Below are 22,035 nucleotides of genomic sequence, written 5' to 3'. Positions count from 1 at the left end.
TTTCCTCCCCACACGTGCCAGCAACATCCTGTTACCTGCCGTGTCTTTGTGGCATTAAACAGCGGCTGCAGTAGAGCAGATACAGGCGTGTCTCATCTCCGAGCGTCATCCAGTGTCTTTGCACTCAGCCCAAAGGCACTGGAGACCCTGAGTGCTGGGGCTCACACAGAGTGTGTGGCTCACCTGGCCACCGCCACAGATGGACTGTCATGGCCAGGGCTGTCCTGGCTTCGCTTCCTGCCAAGTCTACGGAAAGCCAACCTTGGGGTGCCGAGGAGGGATCTGTGCACCAGCCTACCAGAGTAACGACCATGCTCAATCCTGCCTTTCATGATTTTAATTGTACAACAGTAATTTTGTGATCGAGTTGCCGACGGCGAACATGCAGAAGACATTAACTTTATTTATGTTTTGGATTATTAATGCGGCTGTTAAAATTCCTCCAGTTAGTTTTGATTGAATTGTTTTTTTGTGTGATTCTGTTGTTTAATGGAGCGGTAAATAAGAATTTCTGATAATGAGACCCAGCATCTGTCACAACAACCTGGTGTGGGCTATTAACATTTCCATTAGCGGCAGGGTGGGCAGCGATAATACAGAAGCACACAGTTAGAACAAAATAAATAGTCATGTCAGGCTGAGCGGGTGTTAATTACTATTTTATTCTGCATGGGTGGGGGGAGAGAGCAGGAAGCAGGGGAGGGAGCTGCGAGCAAGGGGTGACCTACTGCTCACCAGGTCACCCTATAGCTACAAATGAGCCCCATGCAAGAAAAATTTCCTCAGGCTGTGATGGCTTTGTGGCTTCCACCGATGGCCTCTAGACAGACTCAAATCAAAAGGCAGCCAGCAGGGTCTGTGGAGATGGCTCAGTCACTAAGCTATGCACACACAGCTTGAGGACCTGAGTTTGGATTCCTGGTACCTAAAAGCCTCCGTGTTCCCAGAGATGGGGGAGGAGACAGGTAGATTCCCTAGAGCTGGCTGGCTTAGTGAATCACTTAGCTCCAGGTTCATTGAGAGACCCTGCCTCAAAAAATAAGGTGGAGAGTGTGAGCATGGAAAACACCTGGCCTCCGTGTGTGCACTCATACACACACACACACACACACACACACACACACACACACACACACACTAAGATGGAGAGTGATTAGTGAAGATATCAACATTGACCACTGGTTTCACATACACCTGCACACATACAAACACATATACATACACATGCCTGCACACACATGTGCATACACATGAACATATACATATCATATACACGCATGTACACACACGTGCGCGCGCACACACACACACACACACACAAACATACACAGAAAGTGAAAAAGGGCAGTCAGCCCACAAGCTGAGGCTGAATGAGGTGAGGTGGGCTGGGTGGGGCTGGCCTCTGCCTCCCAGGAGTTATCTAGTTCCTTAAGATAACTCCATGCAACTCTAGCATCCAACCAGAGGCCAGATTTCCTATGAGGAGCACTCAGTGGGAGACAGGACTATCTCCTGAGAGGCAGTGGACAGCCTACCATGAGAAAGTTCCCCATATGGAATTCAGAACCATGATGGAGAGAGGATGAAGCAGTCCAGAGTGTGGCTCCTGCTCTCTGCCCTGCTCTTCATCCCCTAATGGCTGTGAGGGACAGAGTGGGCAGCCCACTGCCCTTCTGGTCACCACATCTTTGGCTTGTATACTGTACCTGTGAGAGGACAGAGCACCCCAGGAAGTGCTCTGGTGGGAGGGAGGAAGAGGAACAGCCTCGTATTCAAAACTTGTGGTCAGAGTTTATCTTGGTACTACATACAGCCATGTTCCCAGACACCAGAACCCCCATGCACATGGACGGGCAGCTGTGTCTCTAGATAGGTTTCTGGAAGCAGGCATCCTAATAGAGGCACCTGAACTCACCACTGCAAGGGAGCTGTCATTGTGTTCTATGTCTTCCACTGGAAGCATAGTGTTCCTGCCCCAGTCAGCGATGTCTTGCTACCTGTGGCTCCCACACCCACAGAGCCTCATAGTTCCCTGCCATGCCCCAGGTGCTTCTGGGACCTCCAGTTGGCTTCCATGTCTCACTGTTTTCTCTCCCAGTGGGTGATCTGCCAGCCTATGCCATATGGGTGTCTAGATAGTGTGTGTCTCCCAACACTCACGAACTGTCTCTCAGCAGAGCCCATGTTCTTTGTGACTCTGTGTAGTCTGTTTTATGCATTTATAAGAAGGTTCCTCTGGGAGGGCTTCCCTGGCATCAAAGGACTAAGAATTGCATGGGATACAGAGCCTGAAGCCCGGAATAGGATTGATTACACCTGTGGCCTCCCAAACTTGGGTGTCCAGGGCACAGTTTCCCATGCTGTCTATCACAGAATTATGTCCTGTGCGAGCCTGGAGACATGGGTTGGTGGGTCTCTGCCAGCATATGAGAGTCCACCCCAGTTATTCTCCTGTTTCTTTCCTCAGCCCCAGCGATGGCCCCACAGAACGTCCAGGTGACCCCCCTCACGGCCAGCCAGCTGGAGGTCACATGGGACCCACCACCCCCTGAGAGCCAGAATGGGAACATCCAGGGCTACAAGGCAAGATCTCATGCATGACTGGGCTCTTTCTTCCAGCTCACTGTGTACCCAGGGCCCCGAAGGGTTTGGCTGCACACTGGTTACACTGTAGAACTACCGTGTGCCCGGCAGCAGATGCACAGCTTCCAAGTAGGCCCTGTGTGCCTGGAGCAGGCTTGGTGGGAGCACCACCTGGGATAAAAGCCACGTGGAAGCGGCTTCCCATGTGGCTGCTATGTGCCCACCACAAAGCACACTTGGCTCCTCCAAAAGTACCTAGGACCACCAAGGAATGTGACCTCTTCCTGTGCCCACAACACAGCCTCCCAGGGCATTTGCTGATTATAACCAAAGTGGGGTATCCTCACAAAAGTGGGTTCCTCCGGGCAGTGGTAGCGCACGCCTTTACCAGGTGGATCTCTGTGAGTTCGAGGCCAGCCTGGACTACCATGTGAGTTCCAGGAAAAGGCACAAAGCTACACAGAGAAACCCTGTCTCGAAAAACCAAAAAAAAAAAAAAAAAAAAAAAAAAAAAAAAAGAGAGAGAGAGAGAGAGAGAGAGATATAGAAAGTGGGTTCCAAGTCCCAACACTGTCCACTGCACATTGAGAGAATCTCTCATTTCCATGTGGAGTAGAACCAGAGAACCTGTGTGTTTCTGTCTGTCTGTCTGTCTACGTCTGTGTGTCTATGTGTATGCATGTTCATATACATGTGTCTGTCTGTGTTTATGTGTCTGTGTGTGTATCTCTCTCTGTGCATGTACATCTGCATGTGTGTGTCTGTGTGTATCTGTTTGTATCTGTGTGTCTGTGCATGCTTGTGTGCGTGTGTGTTTCTGTGTCAGTGTGTATGTGTGTGTGTTGTATGTGTGCATGCGTGTGTCTGAACATGTTTCTGTGTGTGTGTCCAGAAGGTCACTTTGACTATGCTGTTCTTTAGACCTCAAGCACTGCCAACATTTTTTTTTTTTTTTTTTTTTTTTTTTTTTTTTTTTTGGTGGGAGGAAGACAAGGTTTCTCCTTGGCTGGGAACTCACCTGTTAGATTAGGCAGGCTGGCTGAGAAGCCTCAGGGATCCCCCTGCTTCTGTCTCCCCAGCAGCAGTTACAGGCAGGTGCTACTGTGCCTGACTCTTTTTTTTTTTTTTTCTTTTTTTACATGGGTTCTGGGATAGCACTCAGGTCCTCAGACCTGCACAGCTGGACCATGTCCTGAGCTCCAGCAGTCCCCACACGGTGTGACATCTGCTAACCTCACTTTGAGTCAGGCTCACTACAAGAGCCAGTGAGGCTTCATGAGCCCAAAGCTCTAACGGTGAAAGGAAGGAAGACTGCTCACCTTGCCAGCCAGCATCAGGGGAATAACTCCTGTGGGCAGCTTCTCCCCTGCCCTCCTCCCTGCACTCTCCCCTGCCACGGGCACCCAGGAGCTCTAAACATCACCACCACCACCCCCCATATCTGGCATCTCCATTCTTCCAGAAGTAATTTTCTTGTCTGGCCTCCATGAGCCCTACTTGCTCAGTTATCAGAATCTCAGAGCCATCCTGCCCTGATGAATATTGGCCCAATTAAATGTCCATTTTAAAATGATTTTGGTAGGTGTGTTATAAAAATGAATACCTCCCTGCCGGCCAGGCTCTTACGAAGATGAATGAGGTCACAGAAAGTCCCCTGAGCTCCGAGGCAAGGCACTATTTATGCACATCCAAAAATATGTTTTCTCATTTCCCTAATGATAAAGACATTGAACTTGGATATTGATCACAAGTTAGCATGGCCTGTCTGAGCAGAGGCTTTCCTGCAGTCGGCTCTGCCATCAGGCATGCAGCTGGGGGTTGTGGGTGGAAATCAGCAGGCTCACGTGTCAGACGGGCTCCACCACAGGTATGACCTGTGAGGCTGGGTATTCTGGCTGCCTCCTGCAGCGTCTGTCCTGCTCTCACAGAGGGCACACTGCTCTTGTGGCCTGGCACAGGCCCATGTACACAGAGCCAAGGGGCATCTTCCAGCCAGTGTTGTCTTTGGGAGTCCAGCTGGCACAGGCTGGGGGCAGTGGTTGCCAGACAGCTGTTTAGGAAAATGGATCTGCTAATCAGTCAAACCTTGGTGCTTAGACCTCAGATCTACCTGTAAATGTAGCAAAGCTAGATGAGAAGAATGGTACCTAAGGAAGGCAAGGTGCTCCTCCCCAGTCCCAGTTTAGGAGTACGCATAGACATGTGCACATGTGTGTATGCACATGTGTTTGGAGGTGAGGGCACAACCAAGCTATTGTTTTTTAGGCTCCCTCCTCTACCTTTTTAAAAATTTATTCTTAAATTGTGTCTGGGTATGTATTCATCAGTGCAGGTGCCTGTGGAGGCCAGAAAAGGGCATCAGAACTCCAGGACCAGTTGTGAGCTGCCAGCTATGAGTGCTAGGACCTGACCTCAGATCTTCTGGAAGGGCAGAACGTACCCTTAATTGTTAAGCCATCTCTCCACTATCACTGCCTTGATGGCCTGTAATCTAGGCTGAACCCTGGAATCTGCCTGTCTCCACTCCCCAGAGCTGGGATTAGAAGCGTGCATCCCCATGCATGGCTTTGTTTTTAACACGGGTGCTGGGGATCAAGCTCGTGCCCTCGTGCTTGTGCAGCAAACACTGATTGATCCGTCTCCCCCATCTCCTTCCTGTGGTTTTTGGTGTTTTTCATTCCCAAAGTGTTTTTGCTACATTAACCACAACAGAGGCCCGTTAGGCAATATTGGCCCGTCTTCAGATCCCACCCTGAGCAGTTTAAGGAGATGATGCTCCAAGTCTAGATAACAGGGCAGAATCCTTTTCTGAGCACTCTAGGCCTCAATCACCATACTAGCCTGATCCCCAGGATCACTGTTTTCGTACTAAAGCCTGGTATAATCCAACAGTGCCCTGTGCCCCCTGCCCAACAGATTTACTACTGGGAGGCAGACAGCCGCAACGAGACTGAGAAAATGAAGGTCCTCTTCCTCCCGGAGCCAGTGGTGAAAATCAAGAATCTCACCAGCCACACCAAATACCTGGTCAGCATCTCCGCCTTCAATGCTGCGGGTGATGGGCCCAAGAGTGACCCACGTCAGGGACGCACACATCAAGCCGGTAGGTCGCCCTGTCTGCCCTGTCATAGCATCAAGGGTCCAGCTCAAGAGCCAGGGGTATAGCTCATTTGGTGGAGTGCTCACACGAAGCCCTGGGTTCCATCCCAGCACCTCAGAATCTAAATCAGCATTGTGGTGCATGTTTGGAATCCAAGCACCTGGGAGATGGAGGCAGTTCAGTCCTCCTTAGTGACATATCGAGTTCCAAGTCACCTGAGATACATGAGACGTTGTTCCAAAGATAGATAGATAGATAGGTAGGTAGATAGATAGATAGATAGATAGATAGATAGATAGATAGATAGACAGACATACAGGCAGACAGACAGATAGATAAATAGATAGATGCTAGATAGATAGATGCTAGATAGATAGATAGATAGATAGATAGATAGATAGATAGATGATAGATAGATGATAGATAGATGATAGATAGATAGATAGATAGATAGATAGATAGATAGATGATAGATAGATGATAGATAGATAGATAGATAGATGATAGATAGATGATAGATAGATAGATAGATAGATAGATGATAGATAGATGATAGATAGATGATAGATAGATAGATAGATAGATAGATAGATGATAGATAGATGATAGATAGATGATAGATAGATAGATAGATAGATAGATAGATAGATAGATAGATAGATGATAGATAGATGATAGATAGATGATAGATAGATAGATAGATAGATAGATAGATAGATAGATGATAGATAGATAGATAGATAGATAGATAGATAGATAGATAGATAGATAGATAGATAGACAAATAAATGAAAAAAGAAGGAAGGAAAGAGTGCACACTTGGAGTTTGGAGAGGAAGTACAGGGCTGACTCATTGGTCCCTCGTGCCTCTGCTAAGGTAGTTTGGCTAGGTTGGAGCTGTGTATTTTCTCATAAGCCTTCAAAGTCACTGGAAGGAGAAGGGCCTTGTCTATGGCTTGGCTCCCTTCCTGACCCACAGAGCTCCTTCTAGCACTTTCTCTCAGAGCTGCCCCACGTGCATCTTGGTCTCTAGGAACTGAGTTCCTTGTGTGTGGAGGCCAGGGCCCAAATCTAGGTTCAGGCTACCCCCTACCACCCCCAGTCAAGATCCCTAGACCATGCCTGGAACAGCTCAGCAGCTGCCACTCAAGTACCTGCCTCCCCTTACAAGTTTGATTTACTTTTCCTGCTATGATAAAATACCCCAACCAAAGCAGCCGGAGGGCCGAGGGAGGGTTTGTTCCAAGGGGGACATATGGTGACAGGAGAATGAAATTGAGGCCCTGGTCACTTTGCACAGGCAGTCGGGAAGCAGAAAGTGAACAGGAAGTAGGGCCAGGCTACAAAGCCTCAAGGCCCGCCCCCAGTGACCTGCTTCCTCTACTGAAGCTCTGCCTCTTTAAGGTCTACAACCTCCCCAAGCAGTGCCATTTGCTGAGATGAGAGTCCAAGCACGTAAGCCTGGAGGAGGGGGACATTTCCCATCTAAACCACAACATGGGCTGTGCTGACAGGGCTGCCCAGCTAAGGCGGTCCACACACAGGGCACAGCCTCTGTCTGCAGCAGGCCACCCCTCCCCCTACTCATCTCAATTCCTAGTAGCCTGAAGAGCAGTGGTACTGACAGAAAATGGCACTCTGGCCTAAGGCCCTGGACTTCCAGAGGTCCTGTGTTAAGAGCCAGGAGGTCAGTGGGATGGCAGTGGTGCACACCATTAGTCCCAGCATTCAGTAGGCAGAGTCAGGTGGATCTCTGTGAGTTCAAAGCCAACCTGGTCTACTGAGCAACTTCCAAGACAGCCAGTGTGAGAAATCCTGTCTCAGAAAGAAAGAAAAAAAATCCAGAAAGTCCAAGGTAGAATAGTGAGGCCTTGGAGCCTGTTGAGTAAACTTGTAGGGCCTCTACAACTCTACTCTACAACATCCCATGGTCTCAGGCGACAGACAGCCACCTACACAGCTGACCTTTCCTTGGTCAGGGTTCTTGGTGTTACCTCCTGTTGGTGACTATGAGCAGGGAGCCATGACTGTTTCCCTGCCGCTGTGTCCAGCACCGAAGGATCAGTTCTTCTGTTTTGCAGTTAGGGGATTGGGGCTGTAGCACATGAGTAGATTTGTAGGGCAAAGAGCAATGGCTGGGCCGTTTTTAGGCACCAGTGCCCAGTAGATCATGGGATTTGAGGTGTAGCAAGGGGAGGTTGGACATGGCTGCAGTTAGGCACCCAGAGGAGACCAGAAGCCTACTGGGATGTCAGGTGAGGATGGCCCCTACCCATATTCTCCTGCATGGCCCAGGTAAGTGAACAGGCCCCACATGGCTGCACCCAGGGCAGCCATACCTGCCAGCAGCCTTGATGGATTGGTTGGTCAGGCTTCCTCCTGTCTGAGCCAAACAGCTCTCTGTGAACACAGGGTGTCAATGGAATTTCAAGAGGAAGGATCGGGGTGGCAGCCACCAGCACCACCCACCACTACCCACCAACGTCATGACCCACCACCACTTACAACCATGACTGCCACCACACACTACCACCCACCGCCACTACCCAAAAGGTGAAATGGGGGAGAGGAGAGGACAGGAGGGGAAAGGTGAAATACAGAAAGGAGAAAAAATGAGGGAAGAGAAAAGTGAAGTGGGGGAAGGGAAGGAAGGGACAAGAAAGGTGAGTTGGGGGAGGGGAGGCTTGGGGAGAAAAGAGGAGAAGAGCCACAAAGGGGAGCACAGAGTTGTGGAGAGGAAGGAGGGGGTGTGGAAAAAGAAAAGGAAGGGAGAAAGTGCTTCCTCTTTCCAGAAGGGCAGGACCCAGCATCTTCCCACAACCTCTGGACCTGCCCACATTTTATCTTCTGCTCCCTCTGTCAATCATTCTGGCCTTTGTCCTTTCACCTTGCCGCTCCTTTGTGGATCAGCTGCATCGCCCTCCATGATCTTCTGGGAAGGCCCGTGCTTCTTGTTGATGCCAACAAGCTGGAAGCTGTTCAGTGTGCCTCCTGTTCCTCTTGCACCATTTACACTTCCACAGCATTCAATAACACCTAGAAGCACCGCCTGTCCCGCAGGGAGACATGGCCGTGGCCGTGTGTGGGTGATCCATAAAGCCACTAGTCTTCACTCTGCACCCCTGTGCTCTATTTTCCCAGCTCCCGGGCCCCCCAGCTTCTTGGCCTTCTCAGAAATAACCTCCACCACCCTCAACGTGTCCTGGGGGGAGCCATCTGCAGCCAACGGCATCCTACAGGGCTATCGAGTAGTGTATGAGCCCTTAGCACCCGTGCAAGGTAAGGCCTGGGGGGCCGTAGTGGGCTGTACTCCGGGGCACACAGAGAGGGGCTGGGGAGGTGGCGTAGCCACTAGTACTTGCACTGTGAGCATGAGGGCCTGAATGGACCCTCAGAAGCCATGTGAAAACTCTAGGTGTGTCGCTATGCTCATCCCTGGTGCTGACTCTGAGACCTTGAGGCTGGGGGACACACCTTTAATCTGGGTCACATCTTCTGTTGGAAGCGTGTCACTGGGGGTGGGGAGGTGTTGGGCTTTGAGGTCTTTTTCTCAAGCTTCACTCGGTGTGAGTCACTTACCTGCAAGATGTAGGATACTCAGCTATTACTCCAGTACTATGCCTGCCTGCATGTCACCATGCTTTTATAAAAGAAACATTGTGGTGGCTTGCTTAAAGTTCAAAGATTCAGTCCATCATGGCGGGGAGCATGGTGGCATGTAGGCCGAGGTGATGTTGGAGCTGAGACTGCTATATCCTGTAGACAACAGGAAATCAACTGACACACTGGGCTGTATCCTGAGTATATGAAACCTCAAGGCCCTCCCCCACAATGACACACACTTCCTTTAGAAGGTGTGACCCAGGTTAAAGGTGTGCCCTCTAGCCTCAATGCCTGGATTAAAGGCAGCTGTCATCCAGCCTCCTCTAACAAGGCCACACCTAATATTGCCACTCCCTATGAGCTTTGTGGGGGGCAAATACATTCAAACTACCACACCAAGAGCTTTCTGTGGTCATGGTGTCTCTTCACAGCAATAAAAACCTTACTAAGACAACAGGTTGAAAAGCAGGTCATTGCTCTCCCAAGAATGTTTTGGCAGATAAATGATAGATGGATCATGGAATGGACCACAGATGCCTGGGAAAGCAAATCCAGGGACCCCGCAGTAACTGGGAGAAGACAGCAGCAGAGATTCTGCCTAGCATTCTGCCTGGAGGGCTTGGAGGAAGCAGTGTGCTGGGACAGGAGGAAGTGGCAGATTAAGGATGTGGCTTCAAAGGACCAGTAGAGCTCCTGGTCGCACACTAGGGACCTGATTGTCAGCCCTGCCTCTGGGTGTTCCGTCTATGGCTGTGTTTAATTTCTTTTTAATTTCTTTACACACCAACCACAGATACCCCTCTCATCCCTCTTCCCGCTCCATCCTCCCTTCCCCCGACAGCCACTGACCAACCTCCTTCCCCTCCTCCAAAAGAGTAAGTCCTCTCATGGGGAGTCAGCAAAGCCTGGTGCATTCAGTTGAGGCAGGACCAAGCCCCTCCCCGCTGCATCAAGGCGTCCATGCATAGGTAATGGGCTCCAGAAAGCCAGCTCATGCACCAGTGATAGAGGATCCCACTGCCGGGGCCCCTCAAACAGACCAAGCTACACAACTTGTTCCTGCGTCCACTGAGAGCTTTGTCACCTTTATTTCTCACCCCACTGCATGCCCCAAGACAGGTCCAGCTACCTTTGCATGATGGCCCACGTCTGGATGTCCCTCCTGGTCATAAGCACAGATAGATGGGAAAACCTAGAGATTCTTTAACATCTAGGAGGAAACAATACATCAGCAGCTGGCCAGATAATAATAATGGCTCTCCGTTTAAAGCCGTGGTCAGTTTCCTTTTGAAAATAAGCGGTCACGTGGAACAGGAAGTTGATTTGAAAGAGAACATTCAAACACTTGATTTTATTGCATTGAATCTCCGATGCCTTTGACAAGAAGATTTGCCGTTATTTTATGACACTCTAAGAAAGACAGAATGTTCACCATAAACTATGGCCTCAGGCTTTCACACCATCAATTCTGAGCCACATCCCAAATCAGAGCCAGGGAAGTGAGAAAGAAAAGCCACGGGTGTCTGGGCTTCCTGCACAGCTGTGGGAATGATCTGTTGGTGGAGTTCTAAGAATTCAAGATGGCACTGGGGGGTGGGAGGTCAGTGACTGCTGGGATCCAGCTGGGTGGCATTCTTGCCACAGTGGGCAGCCCGTCCAGGAGCAGGTGGCTTGCTTCAATATCTCAGGACAGAGTTCCAAAAGACATGCCCGCTGTTCCTGCATGGTCAGCAGAGAGGTGACTGAAGACTTTCCAAAAGCCTTCCTATCTGTTCAGTAGGGGACCTTTCCCCCGCCCCAGCTCTCCCCCCCCCCTCTCACACACACACACATACACGCGTCACAAGCATCTTTTCAAGGGCGGCAAACAACTGGAGCCATTCAAATGAGAATTGACTGTCAGAATCGTGCCTCTAATTGACCCGTGTGCCCTTTGTAATCAGAGCTAGCTTGAGTGACTCCTTCATCCTCAAACAGGCACCTGACTCTGCCATGTCCTGTGCCCGTGTTAATGGCTGCCTGCATCTCCAACAATCCTGTGGCACACACCCTGGGAGCCCAGGACTGCTGCTCTTAGCGGACTCTAGTACCTGCCCTCCAAAGACTGTCATTCCTCAGTGGGATCCATGCCACACACAGGAAACCTGCTGACTTTTGTGGTTCCCTCTCTCTGTACTTCCCCCCATGAGATTTGGCTTTCTGCAAAAATGCCATGGCCTCTCCCCTCAGCCAGCTAGCCCCCTGTGTCTGGATTCCCTATGTTGCAAGGGCTGGGGGTACTTGTTCATCTTTCATGATAAAGTATTTTGTCATATTCGATCCCTTGAGACATGACCCCATCTGGCCTCATCTCGGTGATGGGTACTTACTGCAGTGGTTCTCAAGTTGTGGGGGTTGAACAACCCTTTCACAGGAGTAGTCTTAGACTAGAAAACACAGATATTTACGTCACGATTTCTAACGGTAGCGAAACTACAGTTATGACGTAGCAATGAAAGTAATGTTATGGTTGGGGGTCAGCACAGCATCAGGACCTGTATTAAAGGGTCGCAGCATTAGGAAGGTTGAGAACCACTGACTTATGGTGTGCCTGCACAGTGCTGCTTGTTAGGTTTCAAACTGGAGAGAGACAGCTGAAGTGCCTATTTAACATATCAAAGCAGATGCTGGCTGCCAGGTTCCCCCTGCATCCCTCAGTCCCTACCTGTTACAGGGTCCTCCTGGCTGGCATGACCCACCCCCTACCCTAAACATCTCCAGCCCAGGTATTGAGCTGGCCTCCCCTTCCATATATAATCCAGCCACTTTGGTTACTTGGTTGACCCTTTACCCCCTCTCCCCTCCTCTCACATGGCTCAGGGTCATGTCCACTCTGGACTCTCCCAGATGTCCCTGCCTCTGGCTATGCTCTCTCTTTTATCTATAATAAACTCTCCTCGACCGTTCCTAGGAGCAGTCATGTCCTTCCTCTTTATTTCTTTTTTTCATTCACTACTCACCTGCCATCCATCATCCCCCACATCCATGTCCCCATGCTGGACTGTAGCCTCAGTATACATTTTGAAAAGAAACTGCATTTAGGAGGCTGGGGAGGTGGCTCAGTCAGTAAAGTACTTGCCTTGCAAGCATGAGGATCTGAGTTCGATCCCTAGCACCTACATAAAGAGAAGAAGGATATGGTGACACATATTTATTATCCCAGCCCTGGGGAGGAAGAGACAGGGGGATCCCTGAGACTCACTTGCCAACCAGCCTGGCCTGCTGAAAGCCTCAGTACCTGTAGGAAGTACTGTACCAAAAATCATGATGGGCATCACCAGAGGAAGGGTACTCAACATTGACTTGTGACTCACACACACATGAATACACGTGCACACACATTTTCATTTCCCCTTACCACACATGTACCTGCACACACAAAGGAGCTGGGTTTAGAGCCCGTCTTTTTTAAATTACATTTACATTTTTATGGTGTGTATGTATGTGCTCACACACGTGTGCACACTCATGAGGTTCATTCAGCATGCATGTAAAAATCAGAAGGCAGCTTGCCATCATCCATTCTCTTCTTCTACCATGTGAGTCCCAGAGATCAAACTCAGGTCACCAGGCTTGGCAGCAAGTGTCTTTATATATGGGGTACCTATGGGCCCAGGAGCCCTCCGTTCATTGGATCCACCCTTGGACTGCTAGACTGATAAGGAAGGGTGTGACTTGAACCCATGCAGTTCAGTGCAAGTGTGGAGCTCTGAAGCCTATGATAGGAGGGGACTGGGGAGCTTGTGTTCCCGAAGCCCATGCGAAGGTGAGCACTGGAGATGGAGTGCCAGGCGATCCATTAGTTCATATTGCAGACAGAGCATTGGCTGTGCAGCTGGGTGTGTGCCCGTCACTGCCCGAGTGACAGCCCGTGGAACCACTTCAGTTGCACCCATTTTCACCTCTTTTCCTAAGTGACAAGATGTTCCGTTGCTGGCATCGCCTCTTTGTGTGTTGTGAGGTCTGCTGGCTCCCTCATCACAAACGTTCCTGGCGGCAGCGGTGTCTGCACTGTGGTGAGAACTGAAACTGGAGGACAGGCTTGTGACTTTGTGGCCCCTTATTGGCTCTGTAAGTCAAAGACAGCCAGGCTTCAACCCAATCCAAGAGCAAGTTATCCAGATGCCCAGATCCTTGATTTTGCTTTTGTTCTGAGACAGGATTTACTGTGCAGCCCAGGCTAGACTCAAACTTACCCTAGGCTGGCCTCAGACTCACTCAGTAGCTCTGTATTGGACCCTTCAGTGACCTGGCACATCCCCACCTCCTCCTGCATGTCTGCCATGGTTGATCCCAGGATCAGCCTCCCAGCTGGTGGCCAGAAGCACACAGCCCAGCCAGAGTGGCCTATAAGCAGCAGCAACTGAGCCACAGGACCCATGAATGGCTCTGCAAGAGTGAGGTGACCATGGACAAGCTCTCACCACTTACGCCACCTGAACCAATGCCCCTAGGCAGCTTACTCTGGTTGTGGCTGCATGACTCACATGGCCAGTAGAAGCTCCGCCATCATGAGGCAAGCAAAGATCAATAGATGTCTAAACACACTGGAGCACTGCCCCCCATACACACACACACACACACACACACACACACACACACACACACACTCACACACTGCACACTCACACACACATGCACACACCTGAACAGGCCTGCAGGGTGACCCAGCACCTCCCTTGCCTTAATTAACAGGCAGTTAGGGTGACAGGACCCTGCCTCAGCCATCCCTGCTGTGTGGTGCAGACACAGACCTGAGCCAGCATCAACCAAGCCAGCCCAGTAGAGGCTGGCTAGAAGGAACAAGCCCCAGGCCAGATGGTAATTGTTTGGTTTTGGGAAACAGCCTTACTGTAGAGTCCAGGTTGGCCTAGAATTCAGGGTGTGGCCCAGACTAGCCTGGATGTTTCAGTGATTCCCCCTGCTTCAGGTACCAACAGGGTCTTTTTTGAGCCACTGGGCTATGGAATAGATTACGGAGAGGTGCAGGAGGGGAAGGTCCTGGGGGCATCACAGAAACTCAGGTGCTCCAGGGACTCAGTGTCTTTCCCAACAGCAATAACCTAATCAGGACCCTTGCTGCTCCCGGAGAATAGGATAGTCCTTCCCTGACTCCCGGGAAGACTATCAACCTCAGAAGAGCCGGAAAGCTGAGCCTGCCGAAGCAAGCCTATACGCCCAGCCACTCAGAGGCTGGGGCAAGAGTGCAAGTGCAAGGCCTGATGGGATGACTACAGAGATTGGAAGGCCGCCCTGGACAACCTTGTGAGACACTGTCTCAAAACAAAACTTGTGGTTAGGGTGTGGCTCAGTGGTAGAGCACCTGCCTAGAATCCCCAGTGAAGTGGTAGAGCTGCCTAGAATCTGTGAGTCGCTGTAGACCCCTGCCTAGAAGGAAAGAGCCCCTGCCTAGAATCCCCTGTGCCCCAGTGTGTAGTGTAGAGCCCTGCCTAGGCCTCAGTGGTAGAGCCTGCTAGAATCCCCAGTGAGGGGCTGGGGTGTGACTCAGTGGTAGAGCCCCTGCCTAGAATCCCCCACAGCCCCCAGTGAGGGGCTGGGCTCAGTGGTAGAGCCCCTGCCTAGAATCCCCCAGTGAGGGGCTGGGGTGTGGCTCAGTGGTAGAGCCCCTGCCTAGAATCCCCCAGTGAAGGGCTGGGGGTGTGGCTCAGTGGTAGAGCCCCTGCCTAGAATCCCCCAGTGAGGGGCTGGGGTGTGGCTCAGTGGTAGAGCACCTGCCTAGAATCCCCCAGTGAGGGACTGGGGTGTGGCTCAGTGGTGGAGTACCTGCCTAGAATCCCCCAGTGAGGAGGATGAATAGACCAATGGTCTTACCTAGCATTGCCTGGGACTAAGGCTTTCCCAATTCTTCACCTGCTGACCTAGGACTGCAAACGTCCAAGAGAACCACTCTTGGCTGAGTGGCAGACACTCAGGGCTTGTCTTTGCTCTTCTCTGCCCTCTGCTTTCATGCATCTCTGAGAATTTTGCCTGCTGCTCTCAGGAGTGGGGGAGCAAACATTCAGCTGGATACAAGATAAAACCACCAGGAGCACTACCCCATGGGGGCATCACCCCACTGCAACCAGCACTCCTCTGGAGCATCACTTCATTAGGATTATCACCCCACTGAGAGCAGCCTTACCTCACTGGGGATAAAGGGCATGCTAGCACACCACTTGCCACATGACTGGGAAATTACTCCACTGGGAAGAGCACTTCACTGGAGCACTACGCCAGAAGGAGCACAACACCACTTGAAATATGACCAAACTGGAGCACTGCTTCACTGGGAGTAACCAACCGCTGGGAGGACCAGAGACATCGGTACATTGGGAGCAATCACCCTGCTGGGGGCATTGCACCAGCATAGTGCCATACCACTAGGAGCACCAGCCGTCAGAGTCTCATACTACTGGGAGCACCATGCTATCCAAACAGCACACACTGCAGATCCACACAACTGCAACACTGTAGGACTCAGCACCATGCCCCACAGACCAGGCCCCCTGGAACACTAAGCCTTCTGAGCACTGAGCCATGTTTTGGGGAATCTGATTTTATGGCAGAGATATTTTTATGTTTCTTGAATATGTTTTAAAGTGTAGTAGTTTTATGAGATTGTACCTCCAAGGCTTCGTAACGCAGGGCATAGTTTTAAAACTGACTAACTAAATAAAATTCTGACACACTTGAGATGGAGAAAAGGCCAGGATGGCTCTTCCTCTGGGCGGGATCAAATGTACGAAGTCCCTAAATGGGTTTGCATCTGCTTCAGAGCCACTGCAGAACAACCTTACAACCGAGAGGACCCAGCTTGTTAGCAGTGACAGCCACCCTGTGCCACCCATCATGCTCGTCGCCTCTTTCTTGAGTAGCATGTATCATGGTAGGGTCCAGCTCCCTGGGCAGAAATGGCCACATTTTTCTCTAGAAAACCCCCCAGTGAGGAGGGTGAAAGAGAAGTTGTTTAAACCTCCCCGAAACAATTCAGAAGGCCATAATTCAGCTGACACGAACTTGTATTAAAGGCATAATATGAATGTAATGAACCAGCTAAGAGGCATTTTGGAGACCTGGGGATTACAGATCCATGCTCTGATGGCTTGGAACAATGGATCAGCTTTGAATCGGATGGTACTTCGGTTCCTGTAAAACAAGCCCATGTGGTATTAAAGAACACACTTCGCTACGGTTCCTTCATACCGAGGGCAGGCTGGGGGCATCAGTGCTCAGCAGGAGACACCATCCCCCACGTCCACCTCTGCACAGTGCTCCAGGAACATGCATCTGCTGACCTGGAAGACCTGGAATAACTACTTCTTCCTGTCATACTGGATGTGCCTGGCAGAGTGAGTGAGAAGTCCCACAGCCAAGAGCTTAGCTAGCTTAAAAAATAAAGACTGCATAGTTTTCAAACCCACAGAAGCAAAGAACTCATTTGCCCTCCAAGGAAATGTGTGTTTATATAATTTTCAGTATTTATTCTTTCCACCAAATGTTAAATACCACAGTCTAATTGTTCATTATTCTTTGATTCATTTTCTGTAGTATCATTTACCTGAAATCAACTGCAATTCAAAAATATGAAATTAGGGAACCAAACCATTTATAAGTTTTAAAGTATACACAATCCCAAGTACTTTCACTAAATCTCCCTCCATCCTCCTGCATCTTGGCCAAGATGTGAATTGCCTCTTTGTTCAGAGTATCAATGCTGTATATGCTACCCTCCTGTTAGCTACTCAGTGGCTGTCTCAATCACCAGATCAGTTGTTGTTTAGCATATTCATGATTAATGTGTTACCCTCCCATTAGCTATCTCAGTTATAAGATAGATTGTTTCCCAGACTATCCATGCTGTATACACTACCCTCCCATTAGTCACTCAGTAGCCACTCAGCCTGAATTTTGTTCAGTTCCACGCAGTGTATCTTGCTGTCCCATTAGTCACTCTGGCTCTCTTGGAGACCAGATGGATTGTCACTGTTATTACACAATACTCATATTTATCTCAGCCTTATTTTATTTAATAAAGCCTTAATAGTTGAAGCAATGTAATAGACAAAGATTACTAACAATGTAATATGAAAAACAGGTTAACTCTGGTTCTATGGAAAAGCCATGCATGTGTATATGTGTATATATGTCTATATATACCCACACATACATCCTCAGTCTCAGGACATAATCAGGGTCCTGAAACATATCCGTGAACAAGGGGAACTCCAGTCATGTGTTCATTTATATATTTCTGTGTAGAAATGTTGTCTTATGTGGTTCTCATTCTCTGAACTAAGGGTCAATACTCAGTGTACCAGGCTTTTTCTTTCGGGCCACCAACCAGCTCCCAGATCATGACATGGAGACTTATTATTAGTTTTGAATGCTCAGCCTAGCTTAGGCTCATTTCTGGCCAGCTCTTTTAACTTAAATTAACCTATTTCTCTTTATCTGCCTTTTGTCTCGGGGCTTTTTACTTTTCTTTCCTTCTGTATATCTTACTTTCACTGTTAGTTATGTCTGCTGACTGGCAGCTGTCTCTCTGCTCTGCAGCCCTGCCCATCCCTCTCCTGCCTAGCTATTGGCTGTTCGACTCTTTATTAGACCAATCAGGTGCCTTAGGCAGGCATTGTACAACAAATGCAACACATCTTTACATAGTTAAACAAATGCAGCATAAACAAATGTAACACATCTTTGCCTAGTTAAAATAATATTCCACAACATCTCAGAGGCATGGATTTAACATCATCCTCACTCCAAAGTCCGAGGGTGATGTTCCTAAAAGTTGCTTGAGGCTTGCAAGTCACACACATGTCAGCTAAGTCAGGCTGCAGACGCATCACTGGGGGAAGCTCACCTTTGAACCAAAGCCACCCCCTTCCACACCCTGCCCTCCCTACTGACTAAATCAGAGCGTGCAGTCAGTCTCTGCAAGTGAGGCAGGACTCTGAATCTGGAGGCAGTGTGGGAAGGGCCTGGTCTCCAGGATGCAGCCTGGGAATCCTTCTTGGGCACTTCCCTCTCTCCCCACTGTCCTCAGTGAGGCCTGTGCCGCTCCCCTTGTGACTGTCACAGGCTTGGTGGTTTCTTGGACAGAGTCACTTATCAAGCTTAAACTCTAATTACATGGATCTGGGCTGAAAATTGGCCGGGACTGGTGTTTAAACTCCTCCTAATTGTAAGCAATGCTCCTTTCCTGAGCTGCCAGAGCTGTCCTCCTCCTTATCGCCACAGATCAGGCATGCTCAATTGCTTCTCCAAGCTCAGGCCCCTCTTCCTGTGCTTCTGTGGCCATTCCAGGTGTAAGCAAGGTGGTGACAGTGGACGTGAAAGGGAACTGGCAGCGGTGGCTGAAGGTGCGGGACCTCACCAAGGGAGTGACCTACTTCTTCCGAGTCCAGGCGCGGACCATCGCCTACGGGCCAGAGCTCCAGGCCAATGTCACTGCGGGGCCAGCCGAGGGTGAGTGAGTGGTCCTGTGCTGGTGACTGCAGCTGAGCACCATAGCTCTCACCTGCTTTGTGGGTTGGCGATTCAGGGACATTCTCAAATAAACATTTGGGGTCCAGCAGCCAGAAAAAGCCTTGGAAGTTTCCAAAACACACTGTAAGCCAGGCATGGTGGTGCCCACCTGGAATCCCAGCACTCAAAAGGTGGAAGCATGAGGCTCAGGAGTTCAAGACCATCCTCAGCTGCAGAGCTGGGGACAACATAAACTACAGGAGACCCTGTCTCAAAAATATGAACAAAACCCAAAGCAAAATACACATGATATGATCTTCTGTGGGTAGCTTCACTATATACACAGAAACAAGTTTTTAAATGTTAAGCATACAGATTTGTTTTTCTGTATGCTTATGGAAACAAAAAACACCTTAAGAGAAAAATAAATTTATCTTAACTAATTTTTCAAAACTAATTAAAAATAACTTTTAATATATACCATCTTTCTGTGCAGCCCAGTGAGTTGCAGGGATCCTCCTTTATCTGTCTTCTCTGTGCTGGGATTGCAAGCACACAGCCAGCCCCAACTCTTTTTTTTTTTTTATTGTGTGCATGTGTTTGCATGTGTGTCATGTATGCATGCACAGGTGTCTACAAACACAATGTATTCATGTAGATGCCAGGAGTCCTTGGTGGGTGTCTTTCTCAATCACTCTGACCTATTTTTGGAGACAAGGTCTCTCAATGAACCCTGTGCTCACTAATTGACTAGACCAGGTGGCCAGGGAGCCCCAAGAATGCACCCATGTCCACCACCACTCTGGTGCGCTGGGACTGAAGAGGCACATGATCATGTTGAGCTTTGCCATGGATGCTGGGGATCCAAACCCAGGGCCTCCTGCTTGTGCCACAGAGACACCACTGACCAGGCTGTTTCTCCAGCCTAGCTAACCCCTTTTTCATTAAGTCATTTCTCATGAGTCAACTTCGGAGTTCACTGGAGGGCTTGAAGCTTTCTTCTTTGTGCCAACATACATCGGCATATGTGTGTGTACACAGTGTTCTAAGATTCACCAACATGTCTCTTGAATTCCTGTGTCCTATGCATGCATCATTCAAAACATGCATTTATCTTATCAAGATTGTAAAAACCAGAGCTAAACGTAAGCACAAAAGAGATAAACACTTTGAGATCTTGCAGGCAGACAATGCTAACTGCTCTCAACATCTTCCCAAACATCTTGTAATTGCTCTTAGTCACAACAATGATGTAACTGGCCTTTCCAAATCAGTCCCTCTGGGTCCTACATTCTCAGTGCGCACTGACCTCTTCCTGCCTCGTACCAAACCCATGTTGAAATGAGGGAAGGGAACCTGGACCAGAGTCAGACAGGGTGACGTGTGCCTGTATCCCAGCACTCAGAAGATGGGAAGGTCACAAGCTAACCTTGGCTGTGTACCAAGACCCTGCCTCAAAACCAGTCTAGGGCTGGAGAGATAGCTCAGTGGTTGAGAGCACTTGCTGCCCTTGTAGACGTCCCAAGTCCATTCCCAGTGCCCGTGAGGGTGACTCACAACCATCTGTAACTCTGATCTAAGACAGTGGTTCTCAACCTTCCTGATGCTGCGACCCTTAACACAGTTTCTCATGTTGTAGTGACCCCCAACCATAAATTGTTTTTGTTGCTACTTCATTACTGTAATTTTGCTACTGTTATGAATCATAATGTAAATATCTGATATGCAGGATATCTGATATGTGACCCCAAATCTGATATGTGACTGCAAATTTTTTGTTTTTTTTTTTTCTTACTCTTTGCTCTTTGGGGACCCGCCACCCAACTCCCCCCACCAAAAAAAATACATGGAGGCTTATTCTTACTTATGAATGCCCCACCTTAGCTTGGCTTATTTCTAGCCAGCTTTTCTTAACTTAAATTATCCTTTTGCCTCTGGGCTTTTACCTTTCTCTATTCTGTATGTCTTTCTTTACTTCTTTCTCCATTGCTGGCTGTGTGGCTGGGTGGCTGGCCCATAGTGTCTTCCTCTCCTTTTCCTTTTCTCCCTCCTTTTCCCTTCTTCTCCTTCTACTTATTCTCTGCCTACCAGCCCTACCTATCCTCTATCCTGCCTCGCTACTGGCCATTCAGCTCTTTATTTGACCAATCAGGTGTTTTAGACAGGCAAAGTAACACAACTTTGCAGAATTAAACAAATGCAACATAAAAGAATGCAACACATCTTTGCATCATTAAACAAATATTCCACAACATAAATGAATGTAACACATCTTAAAATAATATTCTACAACAGGTTGCAACCCACAGGTTGAGAACCGCTGATCTAAGGGATCCGATGCCCTCTTCTGTCCTCTGCAGGCACCTACACACACACACACACACACACACACACACACACACACACACACAGAGAGAGAGAGAGAGAGAGAGAGAGAGAGAGAGAGAGAGAGATACACACATACCATAAATAAATTAAAATGTAAAAAAATCATTAATAAAAAAAATCTTAATACAAATGAATTCAACACTTCTGTCCCAGTGAGGAACCACTAGTCCCCTCAAGGCCAATGTCCACTCAATCTGCTCTTTTTATCCCACAGGGTCCCCAGGCTCTCCACGAAATGTCCTGGTCACCAAATCTGCCTCCGAGCTGAGCCTGCAGTGGACAGAGGGACATGCTGGGAACACTCCTACTACAGGCTACGTCATCGAGGCCAGGCCATCAGGTAGGAGCAGTGGGCCCTGCTGGACACCAGAAGCGGCGCTGCCCACATGGCGGCATCTCGGTCACACTGAGGGTTGTGGTCCGTGGAGTCTCTGGCTTCCTCTCCCTGCGTTTCCCTCACAGGACTGAGGTGTGTGTGTGTGTGTGTGTGTGTGTGTGTGTGTGTGTGTGTGTGTGTGTGTAAGCCAAATCTCACTTCTTGTTCCTTCTTAGTGCCTAGTAACCACAGCTGTGCTCTTAACCTCTTGGGCATTCAATTTCTGATGCCTTAGCCGCATGACACTCAGGGAGATGATAATTGTCACTCTCAGAAAAGGATAGATGAGAGGCAAAGGACACTTGAAGACATTTCAGCTCATCAGGAAGACCGAGAAGTGTTTCAGGGCTCCTCTCAGGGGTCTAATGCTGGCAGCCCATGGAAGGAGCCTTGCTCGCTTTGGATAATTGCAAATGTCCTTATTAATAGAGGAAATGGCACATCAAGTGCTGTACCTTCCAGGCTCCTGAAAACAAGGGCT

General features: G+C 49.2%; 1 protein-coding gene across 1 annotated transcript in view; it reads left to right on the top strand.

The window, feature by feature from the left end:
* The window catches only part of Sdk1 (sidekick cell adhesion molecule 1), a 970,573-nt gene that overhangs the window by 912,676 nt on the left and 35,862 nt on the right, over positions 1-22,035 (top strand). Inside the window, 5 exon segments of the mRNA XM_028887375.2 lie at positions 2,468-2,583; positions 5,500-5,686; positions 8,825-8,962; positions 18,629-18,790; positions 21,393-21,518. Coding sequence (XP_028743208.1) covers positions 2,468-2,583; positions 5,500-5,686; positions 8,825-8,962; positions 18,629-18,790; positions 21,393-21,518 — 729 coding nt within the window.

Source organism: Peromyscus leucopus, chromosome 23 (genome assembly GCF_004664715.2).
Source record: "Peromyscus leucopus breed LL Stock chromosome 23, UCI_PerLeu_2.1, whole genome shotgun sequence".
In the NCBI taxonomy this organism is placed as follows: Eukaryota; Metazoa; Chordata; class Mammalia; order Rodentia; family Cricetidae; genus Peromyscus; species Peromyscus leucopus.
The sequence above is the reverse complement of the archived record's forward strand: the minus strand, read 5'-3'. Positions and strand labels throughout refer to the sequence as shown.